The sequence below is a fragment of the Rhinopithecus bieti genome, unplaced genomic scaffold (assembly GCF_001698545.2).
Source record: "Rhinopithecus bieti isolate Rb0 unplaced genomic scaffold, ASM169854v2 scaffold_14229, whole genome shotgun sequence".
Lineage (NCBI taxonomy): Eukaryota > Metazoa > Chordata > Mammalia > Primates > Cercopithecidae > Rhinopithecus > Rhinopithecus bieti.
Genome location: NW_016807978.1, coordinates 913,517 through 932,255, shown reverse-complemented (window position 1 = coordinate 932,255; position 18,739 = coordinate 913,517). Strand labels below are relative to the sequence as shown.

Genomic DNA, 18,739 nt, shown 5'->3' with positions numbered 1-18,739 from the left:
TTTTTTTGAGATGGACTCTTGCTCTGTAGCCCAGGCTGGAGTGCAGTGGCACAATCTCAGCTCTCACTGCAAACTCCACCTCCTGGGTTCACACCATTCTCCTGCCTCAGCCTCCCAAGTAGCTGGGACTACAGGCATCCACCACCACGCCTGGCTAATTTTTTGTACTTTTAGCAGAGATAGGTTTAGTAGAGATGGGTTTTCACCATGCTAGCCAGGATGGTCTCAATCTCCTGACTTCATGATCCGCCCGCCTCAGCCTCCCAAAGTGCTGGGATTACAGGCGTGAGCCACCATGCCTGGCCAATTTGTACACTTTTTCTTGGTAACCTGTCCTTTGTTGCAGGGGGCTCAGCCATGAACCTAGTGATGGGTAAGAAAAGAAATCTTTCCTGCTCTACAAAGATATATTTGGGGCAGGAGGATAGAATATCATTTACTTAACTAATTGTTAACTTCATAGGTGACTGTCGAATATTTTGACAGGTCAAGCAAATCCACACCAATATTTCCATCTCCCTAAACCTTTGTAAGTATAGCAGGAGTCCACACAATTTTTCTATAAAGGGACAGGCAATAAATATTTTACACATAACTGTAGCAATTATTCAATTCTGCTGTTGTAGTCATATACAGAACATAAATGAGCATAGCTGTCTTCCACAAAATTTTATTTACCAAATAGGTGGGGCCGAGCATGCTTACTCATGCCTCTAATCCCAGCACTTTGGGAGGTTGAAACAGAAGGATTACTTGAGGCCAAGAGTTTGAAACCAGCATGGGCAACATAGCAAGACCCTGTCTCTACCAACAAAGCAAAACAAAACAAACAAACAAAAAAATAGCCAGGGTGGTGGCACATGCCTGTAGTCCTAGCTACTCAGGAGGCTGAGGCAGGGAGATCACTTGAGCCCAGGAGGTCAAGGCTGCAGTGAGCTATGATTGCGCCACTGCACCCCAGCCAGGAAATTTCTGGCATCCCAACTTGAATGACTATAGGCCAACGTTGAATCCAGACTTCAGTTAACCAAACAAACATATTCAGATTCAATCTCAAGTGCTCAACTGATACGATTTGGCTGTGTCCCCACCCAAATCTCATCTTGAATTGTAACTCCCACAATTCCCACATGTTGTGGGAGGGACCCAGTGGGAGGTAATTAAATCATGAGGGGCAGGTCTTTCCCATGCTATTCTCATGATAGTGGATGAGTCTTACAAGATCTGATGGTTTTATAAAGGGGAGTTTCCCTGCACAAGTTCTGTTGTCTGCTGCCATGTGAGACACGCCTTTCACCTTCCACCACGACTGTGAGGCCTCCTCAGCTATGTGGAACCGTGAGTCCATTAAAACTCTTTCTTTTGTAAATTGCCCAGTCTCAGGTATGTCTTTCTCAGAGCGTGAAAACAGACTAATAGAGTAAATTGGTATCAGCAGAGCAGGGTGCTGCTGAAAAGATACTCAAAACTGTGGAAGCGACTTTGGAAACGGGTAACAGGCAGAGGCTGAAACAGTTTGCAGAGCTCAGAAGAAGAAAGGAAAACGTGGGAAAATTTGGAACTGCCTAGAGACTTGCTGAATGGCTTTGATAATCACATGGACAATGAAATTCAGGCTGAGGTGGTCTTAGATGGAGACGAGAAACTTGTTGGGAACTGGAGCAAAGGTGACTCTTTTTATGTTTTAGCAAAGAGACTGGTGGCATTTTGCCCCTGCCCTAGAGATATGTGAAACTTTGAACTTGAGAGAGATGATTGAGGGTATCTGGTGGAAGAAATTTCTAAGCAGCAAAGCATTCAAGAGGTGACTTGGGTGCTGTTAAAGACATTCAGCTTTAAAAGGAAAACAGCATAAAAGTTCAGAAAATTTGCAGCCTGACAATGCGATAGAAAAGAAAATCCCATTATTTGAGGAGAAATTCAAGCGGGCTGCAGGAATTTGCATAAGTAATGAGGAGCCAAATGTTAATCTCCAAGTCAATGGGGAAAATGTCTCCACCTTTGCGGCAGCCTCTTCCATCACAGGCCTGGAAGCCGAGGAAGAAAAAAATGGTTTCCTGGGCTGGTTCCAGGGTCCCTCTGCTGTGTGTAGTCTAGGGACTTGGTGCCCTGAGTCCTACCTGCTCCAGCTGTGACTAAAAGGGGCCAAGGTGCCAAGGTGCTGCTCAGGCTATGGCTTCAGAGGGTGCAAGCTCCAAGCCTTGGCAGCTTCCATCTGGTGTTGACCCTGCGGGTGCACAGAAGTCAATAACTGAGGTTTGGGAACCTCTGCTTAGATTTCAGGGGATGTATGGAAATGCCTAAATGTCCAGGCAGAAGTTTGCTGCAGGGGTAGCGTGCTCATGGAGACCCTCTGCTAGTGCAGTGCAGAAGGGAAATGTGAAGTGGGCGCCCTCCACATAGAGTCCCCACTGGGGCGTTGCCTAGTAGAGCTGAGAAGAGGGCCACTGTCTTCCAGAACCCAGAATGGTAGATGCATTGACAGCTTGCACTGCACACTGGGAAAAGTCGCAGACACTCAATGCCAGCCCGTGAAAGCAGCCAGGAGGGAGGCTGTACCCTGCAAAGCCACAGGGGCAGGGCTGCCCAAGACCATGAGAATCCACCTCTTGTATCAGCATGACCTGGATGTGAGACATGGAGTCAAAGATCATTTTGGAGCTTTAAGATTTGACTGCCTCGCTGGATTTTGGACTTGCATGGAGCCATCAGCACCTTTGTTTTGGCCAATTTCTCCCATTTGGAATGGGTGTATTTATCGAATGCCTGCAACCCCATTGTATCTAATAAGTAACTAACTTGCTTTTGATTTTACAGGCTCATAGGCAGAAGGGACTTGCCTTGTCTCAGATGAGACTTTGGACTGTGGACTTTTGGGTTAATGCTGAAATGAGTTAAGACTTTGGGGGACTGTTGGGAAGGCATGATTGGTTTTGAAATGGGAGGACAGGAGATTTGAGAGGGGTCGGGATGTGATGATATGGTTTGGCTGTTTCCCCACCCAAATCTCATCTTGAACTGTAGCTCCCACAATTCCCATATGTTGTAGGAGGGACCCAGTGGGGGGTAACTGAATCATGGGGGGGCAGCTCTTTCCTATGCTATTCTTGTGATAGTGAATGAGTTTCATAAGATCAGATGGTTTATAAAGGGGAGTTTCCCTGCACAAGTTCTCTTGTCTGCCACCATGTGAGACATGCTTTTCACCTTCCACAATGATTGTGAGGCCTCCCCAGCCACATGGAACTGTGAGTCCATTAAACCTCTTTCTTTTGCAGATTGCCCAGTCTCGGGTATGTCTTTATCAGCAGCATGAAAATGGAGTAATATGTCAAGTTAACACATTGACTTCCCAAATTCTGAGTGAATGAAACCATATAAATAAATTTGGCCCTTACCATCCTTTATGTTTTCTTTTCCTTAAACAAATACCCATTTCCATACATACTTCTCAGCATCCCTCTAATACAAATTAGCAAGGTCTCATTGCTCCTTTGATGTATAAGCCAGTGTTCTGCTCCAGGTCCAGGCATTATGAGTAGAGTATTTTAAAACAACAATAGAACCAACTAAATGTGTTCTGCTTTTTATGGTCACTATGTTCTGGCAATAGTAAACTGTGAGTGACAAATTACCCACCCTGCTGTACCATCACCTGTCCCCTTTCTGTTGCAGTGCCTCTGTTCTCTAGGAACTGAACTGGTAATTGTCTCCCTGGGCTATGACAGGTTTAACTGTCTTTACCCCAGACAGTCCATTATTACCTTTATTATTTTATTAGTTTATTATTATCAGTCTTTTTTTTTTTTTTTTTTTTGAGACAGAATCTCGCTCTATCGCCCCAGGCTGGAGTGCAGTGGCGTAATGTCGGCTCACTGCAAGCTCTACCTCCTGGGTTCACGCCATTCTCCTGCCTCAGCCTCCCAAGTAGCTGGGACTACAGGCACCCGCCACCACGCCCGGCTAATTTTCGTATTTTAGTGGAGACGGGGTTTCACTGTGTTAGCCAGGATGGTCTCCATCTCCTGACCTCGTGATCCACCCACCTTGGACTCCCAAAGTGCTGGGATTACAGGTGTGAGCCACCGTGCCCAGTCTATTATCAGTCTTTATTGCCTAGAAATAATGAGGAGAAATGGGAATTCTTCCTTAGGATAAAGGCCACCACCTTGTTATATAACTGACCCAAAAGAAGTTTCTGAAAGACTTTCAAGTGAAGGAAGTTAGCTTCCTCAGGCAGGGGAGACAGGCCCACTCCCATCGGCAAGGAAGGTTCAGTGGGACTTGGGGTTTCAGCTTTGTCTTCCTCTGACCAAATGTACTGATCTCAGAGTCCTATTCCTTCTCAAACAGTGCCATAATTTAGAATAAAAGACTTGGCAAGATTCTGCTTTTAGCTGGCATTGTAACTCTACAACCTGCACAGTTAGATTTTAGAGCCTGTGACTCAGCCATATCTGCCCCGCAGCTGCACAATTTTTTTGTTTGTTTTTGAGATGGACTCTCACTCTCTTTCCCAGGCTAGAGTACAGTGGTACGATCTCAGCTCACTGCAACCTCCGCCTCCTTGATTCAAGCAGTTCTCCCTGCCTCAGCCTCCCCAGTAGCTGGGGTTACAGGTGCCTGCCACCACGCCTGGCTAATTTTTGTATTTTTAGTAGAGACAGGGTTTCACCATGTTCGCCAGGTTGGTCTTGAACTCCTGACCTCAGGTGATCCGCCCACCTCAGCCTCCCAAAATGTTGGGATTACAGTCGTGAGCCACTATGCCTGGCCACAAAATATTCTTTTGAGAAGAATGGAAGCCTTCTGGTCCTTCACCTATACCATCTTATGTTGGAAGGTCAAGGCCTTAAACTTGTTTTTTTTTCTTTTCATAAGCTCTATAATGCAGTCAGAAATAGTCATCTATCCCACCATCTTTTTTTTTTTTTCCTTCCTCTTCTTCTTCTTTTAGACAGAGTCTCACTCTGTCGCCCAGGTTGGATTGCAGTGGTGCCATCTCAGCTCACTGCAACCTCTGCCTCCTGGGTTCAGGTGGTTCTCCTGCCTTAGTCTCCTAAGAACCTGGGATTACAGGCATGTGCCACCATGTCCAGCTAATTTTTGTATTGTTAGTAGAGACAGGGTTTCTGCCATGTTGGCCAGGCTGCTCTTGAACTCCTGGCCTCAAGTGATCGACCTGCTCTGGCTTCCCAAATTGCTGGGATTACAGGCATGAGCCACTGTGTCTGGCCTATTCCACAATCTTTTGCAATACCCATTGTTGCTATCAACAATCACTCTACCATGTAAAATTTCTTCCCTACTGACATTCCATCCCATGTCACCAGTGGCAATAATTTGAATAACCTTGTTGTCACTGCATGCTACACATTATCACTATCAATAATGAATCTCATCATGAGGTTGTCAAATATGTGTTTAAACCGGTCCTAGAATTCCAACTTGGGAACTGTTTGAACTGTTTCTGGGAGCCACCCCTTGTGCCAACTAGAGTCAGGTCTGACAGTAAACAGTATTTCACTCCAATGGTTCGAAAGACTTTAAGGAAGAAGCTATATACAGAAGGGTGGGGAGGATTAAGGGAACCAATAAAGGATGCTGAATTATCCAGACACTAGCAACAGGGGAAACCATTGTCACTCCTAGGTCTGAAGGGGCAAAGAGAGAAAATATTGTTGTTGCTCAGAGAGGGTTGGAGGATCATAGGAGGATGTTCTACATCAAAAGCTATATATATAGTGGGATATAGCTCCTGGCAGAAAACATGGCTCAGAGTTGAAAGGGAACAAAACAGGAGGCTTCTAAAGCTGCTCTCTTCTCATCCTCAGCCTACTGATGCCTCTTGGTGGAATTAGAAGTGAGCTCATAAGGAGCCCAGGTGGCATAGTCTGAAGGAATGAACGTCAGTGGTCACAGTTGCATGGTAGACACACCAGACAGTGACAACGTAAGCATACCCTGAGAATGACCCTATATTCTAAGAAGATTGTGTATTCACAATTCCAACCTAAGGAATCCAGGAGTAGCCAACCAGAGATTCATTTGGAGGTTGTTGTCAGCTGGGATTGGGCCACTGCACTCCAACCTGGGTCACAAAGTGAGACTCCGTCTCAAAAAAGAAAATTAAGGCGGGGCACAGTGGCTCACGCCTGTAATCCCAACACTTTGGGAGGGCTCTGCCTTTTATAATCCAAGGCAGGTGGATCAGGAGGTCAGGAGACGAGCCTGGCCAATGTGGTGAAACCCTGTCTCTACTAAAAATACAAAAATTAGCCGGGCGTGGCACGTGCTTGTGGGCCCAGCTACTCAGGAGGCTGAGGCAGGAAAATCACTTGAACCTGGGAGGTGGAGGTTGCAGTAGGCTGAGATTTTTCCACTGCACTCCAGCCTGGATGACAGATAGAGATTCCATCACACACACACACACACACACACACACACACACACACACACAATTAAAATAAATAAATTTGTAGGAGTTTTTAAAGCCACAGAGTTTAAAACTTTTGTGTGTTTTAGATTTTTTTTAGAGACTATGTCTCGCTATGTCACCCAGGACAGAGGGCAGTAGCACAACCATAGCTCACTATAACCTTGAACTCCTGGGCTCAAGTGAACTTCTGAGCCTCCCAGAGCCCTGGGATTATAGGTGTGAGCCACTGTGTGTGGCCCAAAAACAATTTTTTTTTTTTTAAGATACGGAGTCTCACTCTGTCGTCCAGGCTGGAGTGCAGTGGTGCGATCTCAGCTCACTGCAAGCTCCGTCTCCCGGGTTCACAACATTTTCCTGCCTCGGCCTCCTGAGTAGATGGGACTACAGGTGCCCCCCCCCCCCCCTGGCTAATTTTTTTTTTTTTTTTTTTTTTTTGTATTTTAGTAGAGACAGGGTTCCACCTCGTTAGCCAGGATGGTCTCGATCTCCTGACCTCATGATCTGCCCGCCTCGGCCTCCCAAAGTGCTGGGATTACAGGCGTTAGCCACTGCGCCCAGCCCCAAAAGCTATTTTTTAATTCAGCATGAGTACATGTTGAAGAGAAGTATGACAGGTGATGAAGAAAATTACTTTCAAGGATAAAAATACTTTCATTAGAATAAAATTCTGTTGGGTAAGTGCAATAAAAATAAGTTCAGAAAAAAGAACCATGGAAAATTTCCAGTTGTTCACGAAAAGTGTATGGGTTTTTTGTTTTGGTTTGTTTTTGTCCAGGCTGGAGTGCGGTGGCACCATCTTGGCTCACTGCAACTTCTGCCTCCTGGGTTCAACCGATTCTCCTGCCTCAGCCTCCTGAGAAGCTGGGATTACAGGCGAGTGCCACCACACCTGGCTAATTTTTGTATTTTAAGTAGAGGTGGGGTTTCACCATGTTGGCCAGGCTGATCTTGAAGTTCTGATCTCAAGTGATCCGCCCGCCTCGGCCTCCCAAAGTGCTGGGATTACAGGTGGAGCCACGGCACCCGGCCAAGTTTGTGTGTTTTTAAAAAAGTCTGAGAGTTATCACATCACTATTATATTTCCATTCCTTTTCATACAATTAAAAGAGAGCTGCAACAATTTCAAAACGAGAATATTTATGTCAGAAATTTAATCCTTTAAAGTCAAGATAAAAATTTTAGATGTCAACACAAAAAATGTGTGAAAGGATATAAATGTGTGTGTGTATATACATATTATATATATATATTTTGCATATATATAATGCTTTTAGGGAGTATCTAGGCAAAATGTTTTTAGGAACACAGGAAGAGGAGGTAGATGTCTAGTTTTAGAGACTCACTATAAAATATGGTGCCCTGCCCAATTTCTGGAATTTTTGTCTCTTTTTTACAGCCCTCAAAGTTCAGAGTCTCAGGCTGTAGGTCAATTTAGGGCTAAAAGAGAATTCTAGATATCCGGAAGGATTGGTACCTAAGATTATGGTTATATGGCTACTTCATGCACTTAAAACTCTTACGTTTGGCTGGGCGCGGTGGCTCATGCCTGTAATCCCAGCATTTTGGGAGGCCTAGGCGGGCAGATCACGAGGTCAGGAGTTAAAGACCAGCCTGGCCAACATGGTGAAACCCGTCTCTACTAAAAATATAAAAATTAGCTGGACATGGTGGCGCGTGCCTGTAATCCCAGCTACTCGGGAGGCTGGGGCAGGAGAATTGCTTGAACCTGGGAGGCAGAGGTTGCAATGAGCCGAGATTGCACCACTGCACTCCAGCCTGGGCGACAGAGGGAGACTCCGTCTCAAAAACAAACAAAACAAAACAAACAAACAAAAAAACTCTTACATTTACTGTTTTGAAAACCTATTGGGAACATCAGTATCTTTAAAATTCTAACAAGAGACTTAAAAAAGAACTTTGAACATACGCCAGTTTAAAGCACATTTATATGCAGAGAAAGACTTAAAAATACAATTTCTGCCAAGTGAAATATTAAACAGCATGTTTCATTATACTTGCTATAGATGCCAATAGAGTTGGCATTTTCAATGAGGTATGTTTCCTGCTTATGTAATAGTCGCTTATCATAGAAGCTGTAAAATCAGTCTGGAATTTCTCTTGCCAAATTGCTGCCTGTTCTTGACATTTTATATTATTAAATATATAAAATCTATAAATACTTTTAGCATACTTTCACTAAAAGGAGCACTAGTAAGTAGCAGGCCTTGCCTTGTATTTCATTAGCCAAGTCAAAACTTCTGAGCCATGCGAAATAGAAAGAGGGGTCCCAGGGTATTTTATGCCCAGGGCAACGAATGCCAAATGCTGAAGTAGATAGCATTTATTCGGTTTTGCTAAGAGCTGTGCTAAGTGCTTTTCATAAAATATGTAAATTAACCTACAGGCAACTCCATGTGGTATTATTTTCACTGTTTTACCTAGAAGGAAATGGAAGCTTAGAAAACTCAAGCAATTGACCGAAAGTCAGAGTTACCAGAGCAAGGAAACCTGAACAGTGTGCAGCCTCCGCTCACCAGAAAGTGTCAAAGAACCACATTTACTAGTACTTCAGACAGAAATTCTGTGAAACAAGGCGTATCTACTCTTGTTTTACTCCCAGACACTTCCCTGTCCCGGTTAGATCAGTGGTGGTTTTCACTCAAATTTAAGTGTGTAACAGTGTCCCCGGGAGGGCTTTGTTAAAACAGATTGTTGTACGCGCCCCCTCCCCCGGCCCGCCCCGAGTGTTTGATTCAGGTCTAGTTTGGGATCGAGAATCTTTCTATTTTCTCTTCCTTTTGTTTTGTTTTGTTTTTGAGACAGGGTCTCGCCCTGTCGCCCAGGCTAGAGTGCAGTCGTGCGATCTCGGCTCACTGTAGCCTCCACCTCCCCGGCTCAAGCGATCCTCCAGCCTCAGCCTCCGGAGTAGCTGGGGCCACAGGCGCGCGCCACCACAGCCGACTGATTTTTTTTTTTTTTTTTTTTTTTTTTAGGAGGGGGGGGTCACTATGTTGCCCACGCTGGTCTCAAACTCCTGGGCTCAAGCGATCCTCCCGCTTCAGCCTCCCAAGGTGCTGGGATTACAGATGGAGCCACTGCACCCGGCATCGATAATCTGCATCTCTAACGAGCTCCCGGGAGACGTTGATGCAGCTGGTCCGGGGACCACTCTTCGAAAATCATTGGTTTAGAGGTTTTAATCCTGAATCCATTGGGAAAAGTGTTGGGCGGACAGAGCACTGCTAACTCCTAACTTTTCTCAGAAACCTGGGCTCTGCATTCGCCAACAACTCGGTCCCAAGTCGCGGGCATATTCTGTCTGAAATCGTGTGCACCGCAATCCCCGCCTTGGGGTGGAGGCTGGCGCTAGGCGGCCTCAGCCTCCGCCTGCTGCGCGCAGGAACCCGCGCCCCGGCTCCTCGGCGATCCATTGCTCTCTCCGCTGACGCCTGCCGCAGGTCTCGGTCACGCCCCCGGCGGCCCGTTGGTTCGCGGGTCCCGCGGGGTGCCCCCGCCCACACGCTATGCCTTAAGTTGGGCCAGGCTGAGGCGCTGCTGCTCGAGCGGCCGATCCGAGACGTGGCTCCCTGGGCGGAAGAACCATGTTGGACTTCGCGATCTTCGCCGTTACCTTCTTGCTGGCGTTGGTGGGAGCGGTGCTCTACCTCTACCCGGTGAGCGTCGTCTTGGCTTTCTGGGGTCCTGGGCGCCGCCCTAGCCTCTCTGTCGCCCGCATCCAGGCCAACCTGCCCGCTGCGGGCCGCAGGGGGCGGGCCTGAGGGGAGGGCTCGGGATCCCTCCGGGGCTTCGGCGCGGGGACCGCACCCGGAGTCACGTGACGCCCCACCGGGCCAGCGCTGAGAGCTACGTGGGCTGCGCCGCTACCCCTCAGGCTCCTGGCCAGGCGGGCTCTAGCTGCTGAGGAAAAACCCGCGCCTCCGCGGGCGGGCCTCACGTTGCCAGGCACCCCGCGCCACTCTCCAAGGCGGCTCTCAAGTACTTTGGGCGGCTTTTTGGCAATAACTCCGCCAAACCCAAATTTGATTTCCCGGTGTGTCAGAGAGGAGACTCCTGGGCGCGCCACTCCTTTCTCCTTTCTTGAGGATTCTGCCAGCACTTGTGTCTTCCTCCTTTCCTTCTGTCCATCGATCTATCCTGACTGGAATCCAAAGTGCTCGAGGTCCAGGTCTTGCTCCTCTGAGGGGCTCCGGGGCAAATGCTTCTCTCGGGGAGAGCGCCGCGCTGCCGGTTCGGGTGCGAGCTTGCCTCGGCTCTGCCGTCTCTCCGAGCCTCCTGTCCTCCTCTCTCCACTGGCCTCTGTCCCCCAGAGAGGGAGGGTCTGAAAACAAAAGCGTTGATGGCTGAGGACCGTCTTTAAAACCTGTTCTACGCACTTTGGGAGGCTGAGGCGGGCGGATCACGAGGTCAGGATATCGAGACCATCCTGGTCAACATGGTTACACACCGTCTCTACTAAAAATACAAACATTCGCCGGGTGTGGTGGCGGGCGCCTGTAATCCCAGCTACTCAGGAGGCTGAGGCAGGAGAATCCCTTGAACCTGGGAGGCTGAGATTGCGGTGAGCCGAGATTGCACCACTGTACTCCAGCCTGGTGACAGTGAGATTCCGTCTCAAAAACAACAACAACAACACTTGTTCTGCAAAGCAAGGTGGTGGTTTTACAGTGAAAGTTGAAAAGTAGCTGAACTGCTGGAATTGACCATACACCTTCTTAAATGTTCTTTTCCGAGCAGGTAAATGGATTAGACTGGAATCTTGCAACTACACAATCAAGGACTTCCTGAAATCTTATTTTCTGAGAAACTAAACAATTTCAGTGGTTCTTGAATTTTTGGTGATTTTAAAATGATACTCTTCTTTGATCAGCTCATAGAAGCACACTGTTTATTCTTGGCACTAGATATGTGCCAGATACGGTTCCATGTGCTGGGAATCCAGCCGTGAACAAACCGGACAGAAAATTCCTGACTCTTGGAATTTACTTCCTAGAGAAGAGGAACAGACAATAAAAACAAATAATATAGGATTGTACGTAGAAATAAAGTTGGGATAGGTAGATTGTTATTTTAAAGTAGGATAGCCGGGAGCTAAGGAGACATTTCAGCAGAGAGTCGAAGAAGGTGAAGGTGCAAGCCATTCAGGTATCTGAGAAAGAGCATTCCGGGTCGAGGGAGCAGCAAATACAAACCCTCAGAGGGAGACCCGCCTGGTGTGTTCCTGGCAAGCAAGGGGACCAGTGTGGTTAGAATGTAGTAAATGAGGAAGAGACCAGAGGAGAGAGTGTCAGAAAGATGGGGGTGAAGGACAAATTTTAAATGACTTGTAAGGCTAAGCTTTTTTTTAATGGACTTTTACTATGTGCCACTGGAGGATTTCAGCCATTTGAAATTGGATGGAATTAAAATTTAATTTTATTGGATAAATTTTAAAAGAATCATTCTGTTTGCCAAGTCATGAATAGACTTGGGTCTCCAGGTAAGGATGGAAGCAAGCCGAGTAATTAGGAGGGTATTATCATTTCAGCTTGGATCATGTTAGTAGTGGCAGAGATAATGAGAACTAGTCAATTGTGAAGATAGTGCCAATGGGCTTTCCCAGTGGATTGGATGTGAAATGTGAAAGAGAGGCATCAAGGAAAACACCAGTTATTTTTAGCCTGGTATCTGGAAGGATGGATTAATTCCAGGGAAGATCAGCAGTTTTGTTGTTGTTGGTTGTTCTTTAGTTTTGTTTTGGTGGGAGGTAGTGGGGATTTACAGAGATTAGGAGTTGGTTTTGGGTAGGCTAGATTTGAGATGCCTGTTAGACATCCAAGTGGAGATGTTGAGGAGTAACTGAATATATGTCTTGAGTTTATGAGAAAAGTCCGGGCTGAAGATACACATTTGGGAGCTATCAATGTATAGACGGTATTTAAAGCGAGGAGAACTGGTTGCCATCTCCCAGACAATTTAGATACAGGAGAGAAGAGGTCCCAGGGACCTTGCTGTGGATTCTCCAATGTTAATGGTTGAGGAGAGAAACAAGAGCCAGCAAAGGAGACTGAGAAGGAGCAGCTACATAAGTAGAAGGAAGCCAGATGTTTTAAGCAGAAAAGCAGAAGAGGATAATCAGCTAAGTCAAATGCTGCAAATATGTCAAGTAAGTTAAGGCCTAAGAATTTAGTAACATTGGTAATCGTTTTTTTGTTTTGTTTTGTTTCGTTTAAGAGACAGAGTCTCTCTCTTGCCCAGGCTGGAGTACAGTGGTACCATCATAGCTCATTGTAACCTCAAACTCCTGGCTCCAAGCAATCCTCCCACCTTAGCCTCTCAAGTTGCTGGGACTACATGCGCATGCCACCACACCTGGCTAATTTTTAAATTTTTTATTTTTTGATACAAAGTCTTGCTCTGTCGCCCAGGCTGGAGTGCAGTGGCATGATCTCTGCTTACTGCAGCCTCTGCCTCCCAGGTTCAAGCGATTCTCCTGCCTCAGCCTCCCAAGTAGCTGGGACTGTAGGCACACACCACCATGTCCAGCTAATTTTTTTATTTTTAGTAGAGACAAGATTTCACTATGTTGGCCAGGCTGGTCTCGAACTCCTGACCTCAAGTGATCTGCCCACCTTGGCCTCCCAAAGCACTGGGATTACAAGCATGAGCCACCGCACCCAATCCGATTTTTAAATTTTTTATAGAAATGGGGTCCCACTATGTTGCCCAGGCTGGTCTTGAACTTCTGGGCTGAAGTGATCCTCCTGCCTCAGTCTTCCAAAGATCCAGGATTACAGGCATGAGCCACTGCAACATTTATAATCTTAATAAGAGTGGTTTCATGTAATTGGGGTGATAAACCTAAATGGGTGGATTCAGAGATATCAAGTATAGATAGCTTTTTAGAGTTTTGCAGTAAAGGGTGCTGGTAACTAGAGAGGGAAGTGAGGTGATGAAACTCTTAAGGTAAGGGAAATTACGTTATGCTGATGAGGGCTGTCAAGTCATGAAGGAGAAGCTGATGATGTAAGAAGCTTATGGCCAGCACAGTGACTCAAGCCTATAATCCCAGCACTTCGGGAGGCTGAGGTGGGAGGATTGCTTGAACTCAGGAGTTTGAGATTAGACTGAGCATTATAGTAAGACCCTGTCTCTAAAAAGATAAATAAGTAAATAAATAAATTAGGCATGGTGGTGAGTATCTGTGATCCCTGGTCCCAGCTACTTGGGAGGCTGAAGCAGGAGGATCGCTGGAGCCTGGGAGATCGAGGCTACAGTGAGCCAAGATGGCGCCATTGCACTCCAGACTGGGTGACAGAGTGAGACCATGTCTCAAAAATAAAAAAAGCTTAGGTTCCATGGTCTGTTACTATAATCACTCCTTTGCATATACCTTCAACTCCTTTGCCCTGTATCCTTTGTCATAATCATCTAGCAAACCCTAATTGTGATTAAATCCAATGCTCTGTCAATTCCGCCCCGAACCCACACAGCTGGGGAAAAAAAAGAAAAACATGGAAAAGAACACAGCCATACTGACTCATCTCATTTTAAATTCATGAACCTTAAGTGGGGTGTCTGGAAATCACCTGGTGTATTCAGTCTCCAAATCTTCCAGATAACTTTTCATTCCTTCCCTGTCTTCAAATCTTCTGTCTTCACCAATAACTGATAATTTCTTTTTTGTTTTTTTGAGGCAGAGTCTTACTCTGTCACCCAGGCTGGAGTGCAGTGGTGTAGTCTTGGCTCACTGCAGCCTCCACCTTCCGGGTTCAAGCAATTCTCCCACCTCGTCCTCCTGAGTAGCTGGGACTACAGGCGCGTGCCACCACACCTGGCTAATTTTTGTATTTTTAGTAGAGATGGGGTTTCACTATGTTGGCCAGGCTGGTCTTGAACTCCTGACCTTGTGATCTGCTCTCGCCTCCCTCCCTCCTTCCCTCCCTCCCTTCCTCCCTTCCTTCCTTCCTTCTTTCCCTCCCTCCCCCACCTCCCTCCCTCCCTCCCTGCTTGCTTGCTTTCTCTCTCTCTCTCTCCCTCCCCCCCCTCCTTCCCTCTCTCTTTCTTTCTCTCTCTCTCCTTTTCCTTTCCTGTCCTGTCCTTTCCTTTCCTTTTTTTTTTTGACAGAGTCTCGCTCTGTCTCCCAGGCTGGAGTGCAGTGACATGATCTCCACTCACTGCAACCTCCGCCTCCTGGGCTCAAGAGATTCTCTGCCTCTGCGTCCCGAGTAGCTGCGATTACAGCGCCCACCATCATGCCCTGCTAATTTTTGTATTTTTAATAGAGACGGGGTTTCAACATGTGTGCCAGGCTGGTTTTGAACTTCTGACCTCAAGTGATCCACCCACCTCGGCCTCCCTAAGTGCTGGGATTACAGGCATGAGCCACTGCTCCTGGCCTCTTTGTTTGAGACGGGGTCTCACTCTGTGCAATGATGTGACCTTGGCTTACTGCATCCTCCACCTCCCAGGCTCAAGTGATCCTTCTGCCTCAGTCTCCTGAGTAGCTAGGACTACAGCGTTAACCACTGCACCTGGTGAATTTTTTGTACTTTTTAGACAGGGTTTCGCCACGTTGCCCAAGCTGGTCTCAAACTCCTGGACTCAAATGGTCATCCTGCCTTGGCCTCACAAAGTACTGGGATTACCGATGCAAACCACTACACCTGGCCTATTTCATTGAAAAAATAAAACCAATCTGGAGATAATTTCCACACCACCCTGCCTATCTGCCTAAATGTGTGTGCTTATATTCCACATTCTCTCCTATTGCTATGAACTGGCTATGCTCCCAATTAAATGTCCCCCCCCATCTCTTCACTCCTGTACTAGATCTCCTACCTTCCCACCCACTCAAGAAAATGGGTCTGGCACAGCAGTTTTTTGTTTCCTTTCTTTTTTTTTTTTTTGAGACAGAGTTTTACTCTGTCACCCAGGCTGAAATGCAGTGGTGCAATCACAGCTCACTGCAACCTCCGCCTCCCAGGTTCAAGCGATTCTCATGCCTCAGCCTCCTGAGTAGCTGGGACTACAGGAGTGTGCCACCATGCCCAGCTAATTTTTGTATTTTTAGTCCAGACGGGGTTGCCATGTTTGTCAGGCTGGTCTTGAACTCCTGACCTCAAGTGATCATCCATCTCAGCCTCTGAAAGTGCTGGGATTACAGGCAGGAGGTGCTGCGCCCTGCCAAGCACAGCAATTTTCTTCTGTTTCTTGCATCATCATAATGAAACTCTTGGAATGGACCTTGATTTTTTTTTTTTTTTTTTTTAAAGCCAAACCAGCTGGGACCATATATAAACTCAGAACAAAGAAAGAAAAATGTACTGGATATGTGTTACTTGATGTAGAGTGTGTATTAAATTCTTTAAACACCTTAGTTTAATTGACACAGGAAGAATAATACCCTGAATGAAATCATTCTTTTTTTTTTGAGACAGAGTTTTACTCTGTTGCCTAGGCTGGAGTTCAGTGGCGTGATCTCAGCTCACTGCAAGCTCCACCTCCTGGGTTCACGCCATTCTCCTGCCTCAGCCTCCCAAGTAGTCGGGACTACAGGCGCCCACCACCATGCCCGGCTAATTTTTTGTATTTTAGTAGAGATGGGGTTTCACCGTGTTAGCCAGGATGGTCTCGATCTCCTGACCTCGTGATCTGTCCGCCTTGGCCTCCCAAAGTGCTGGGACTGCAGGCGTGAGCCACCGCGCCTGGCCTTTTTTTCTTTTGAGATGGGAGTCTTGCTCTGTCGCCCAGGCTGTAGTGCAGTGGCATGATCTCGGCTCACTGCAACCTCTGCCTCCTGGGTTCAAACAATTCTCCTGCCTCAGCCTCCCGAGTAGCTGGGACTACAGGTGTGTGCCACCACGCCCAGCCAGTTTTTTATATTCTTAGTAGAGAAGGGGTTTCACTGTTAGCCAGGATGGTCTTGATCTCCTGACTTCGTGATCTGCCCTCTTCAGCTTCCCAGAACAAAGAAAGAAAAATGTACTGGATATGTGTTACTTGATGTAGAGTGTGTATTAAATTCTTTAAACACCTTAGTTTAATTGACACAGGAAGAATAATACCCTGAATGAAATCATTCTTTTTTTTTTGAGACAGAGTTTTACTCTGTTGCCTAGGCTGGAGTTCAGTGGCGTGATCTCAGCTCACTGCAAGCTCCACCTCCTGGGTTCACGCCATTCTCCTGCCTCAGCCTCCCAAGTAGTCGGGACTACAGGCGCCCACCACCATGCCCGGCTAATTTTTTGTATTTTTAGTAGAGATGGGGTTTCACCGTGTTAGCCAGGATGGTCTCGATCTCCTGACCTCGTGATCTGTCCGCCTTGGCCTCCCAAAGTGCTGGGACTGCAGGCGTGAGCCACCGCGCCTGGCCTTTTTTTCTTTTGAGATGGGAGTCTTGCTCTGTCGCCCAGGCTGTAGTGCAGTGGCATGATCTCGGCTCACTGCAACCTCTGCCTCCTGGGTTCAAACAATTCTCCTGCCTCAGCCTCCCGAGTAGCTGGGACTACAGGTGTGTGCCACCACGCCCAGCCAGTTTTTTATATTCTTAGTAGAGAAGGGGTTTCACTGTTAGCCAGGATGGTCTTGATCTCCTGACTTCGTGATCTGCCCTCTTCAGCTTCCCAAAGTGCTGAAATTACAGGCCTGAGCCACCGCGCCCAGCCGAAATCATTCTTAAAAAAAAAAATTCATTTTAAGTTCAGGGGTACAAGGGCAGGTTTGTTACATAGGTAAACTTGTATCATGGGAGTTTGTTGTATAGATTATTTCATCACCCAGGTAATTATTAAGCCTGGTACCCATTAGCTGTTTTTCCTGATCCTGTCACCTTCTGAAAGGCCCCAGCATATATTGTTCCCCTCTATGTGTCCATGTGTTCTCATCATTTAGCTCCCACTTCTAAGTGAGAACATATAGTATTTGGTTTTCTGTACCTGTATTAGTTTGCTAAAGAAAATGGCCTCCATCTCCATCTATATCCCTGCAAAGGACATGGAAATCATTCTTTTCCATGCAAAGAATCCCTTTTTTTGTATTTTAATATGGAAATGATTTCTTAGATTCAACTTAATTGGAAAGCCATTATTTAAGGTCCTGCAGATGTCTTGGTGAAACACATCTTACTTATGGGTTATATGATAATTCATTATTATAAACTTTTTTTTTTTAAGGCTTTCAGACAAGCTGCAGGAATTCCGGGGATTACTCCAACTGAAGAAAAGTGAGTAATTATTTTCTTGGAATTCAGTAGAGTTAATTCTTCATTATTGATACCAAGACTAAACCATATTTTTAGCCAATCATGGTAGCTCTTGCCAGCTACTGAGGAGGTTGAGGTGGAAGATCGCTTGAGGCCAGGAGTTTAATGCTGCAGTGAGCTATGATTGTGCCACTGCACTCTAGCCTAGGTGACAGAGCCAGACTATGTTTCTAAAAAATAAATAAATAAATAAAAAGAAAACTAAGGTTATTTTGTGGTAGGACTAGGCAGACAGATGGAATAGAGTAGGTAGTTCAGAAGACAAACCAAAATGATAAACCCTATTTTTAGATTACTCATCTTATTCAATTCAGTTCCTTTGATTGCCCTACATTTACCTTGGCATGTAACTTAAACTTTGTTAACAGAAAGGAGAGTCGTGTAAATCAAAACATTTCATTGCTTTCAAGCTGAAAAGAAGATTAAGATAGAAGGAAAGAAGGAAAGGGTTGCCATAGCTGATCTGATGATTTTCACCAGCTGATGATGTCCGTTGTCATCTCAGAATTAGGTGCTGGGAAAGTGGGATAGTTTCCAGTGTCTAAGTCAGATGTTCCTATGGAGCTTTCTTATTTGGTTTGAAGTGTTAAGAATTCTTAAAATAGCCGGGCGCGGTGGCTCAAGCCTGTAATCCCAGCACTTTGGGTGGCTGAGACGGGCGGATCACGAGGTCATGAGATCGAGATCATCCTGGCTAACACGGTGAAACCCCGTCTCTACTAAAATACAAAACTAGCCGGGCGAAGTGGCGGGCGCCTGTAGTCCCAGCTACTCGGGAGGCTGAGGCAGGAGAATGGCGTAAACCCGGGAGGCGGAGCTTGCAGTGAGCTGAGATCTGGCCACTGCACTCCAGCCTGGGCGGCAGAGTGAGACTCTGTCTCAAAAAACAAAACAAAACAAAACAAAACAAAAACTACAAATCAAAAGAAAAACAATCATATTGCTAAGATGTGCTTAAGAAAAAGAAAAAGAAAAACAATTTTTTTTTTGAGACGGAGTCTCGCTCTGTCACCCAGGCTGGAGTACAGTGGCATGATCTC

At 46.3% G+C, this 18,739-nt stretch overlaps 1 protein-coding gene across 1 annotated transcript in view; it reads left to right on the top strand.

Moving 5' to 3' along the window:
* Positions 1 to 9,408: 9,408 nt before the first annotated feature.
* The window catches only part of CYP20A1 (cytochrome P450 family 20 subfamily A member 1), a 63,385-nt gene continuing 54,054 nt past the window's right edge, over positions 9,409 to 18,739 (top strand). The window contains exons 1-2 of the mRNA XM_017884365.1: positions 9,409 to 10,113; positions 17,611 to 17,660. Coding sequence (XP_017739854.1) covers positions 10,042 to 10,113; positions 17,611 to 17,660 — 122 coding nt within the window. The 5' untranslated portion in view covers positions 9,409 to 10,041. The remainder of the gene's footprint in view (positions 10,114 to 17,610; positions 17,661 to 18,739) is intronic.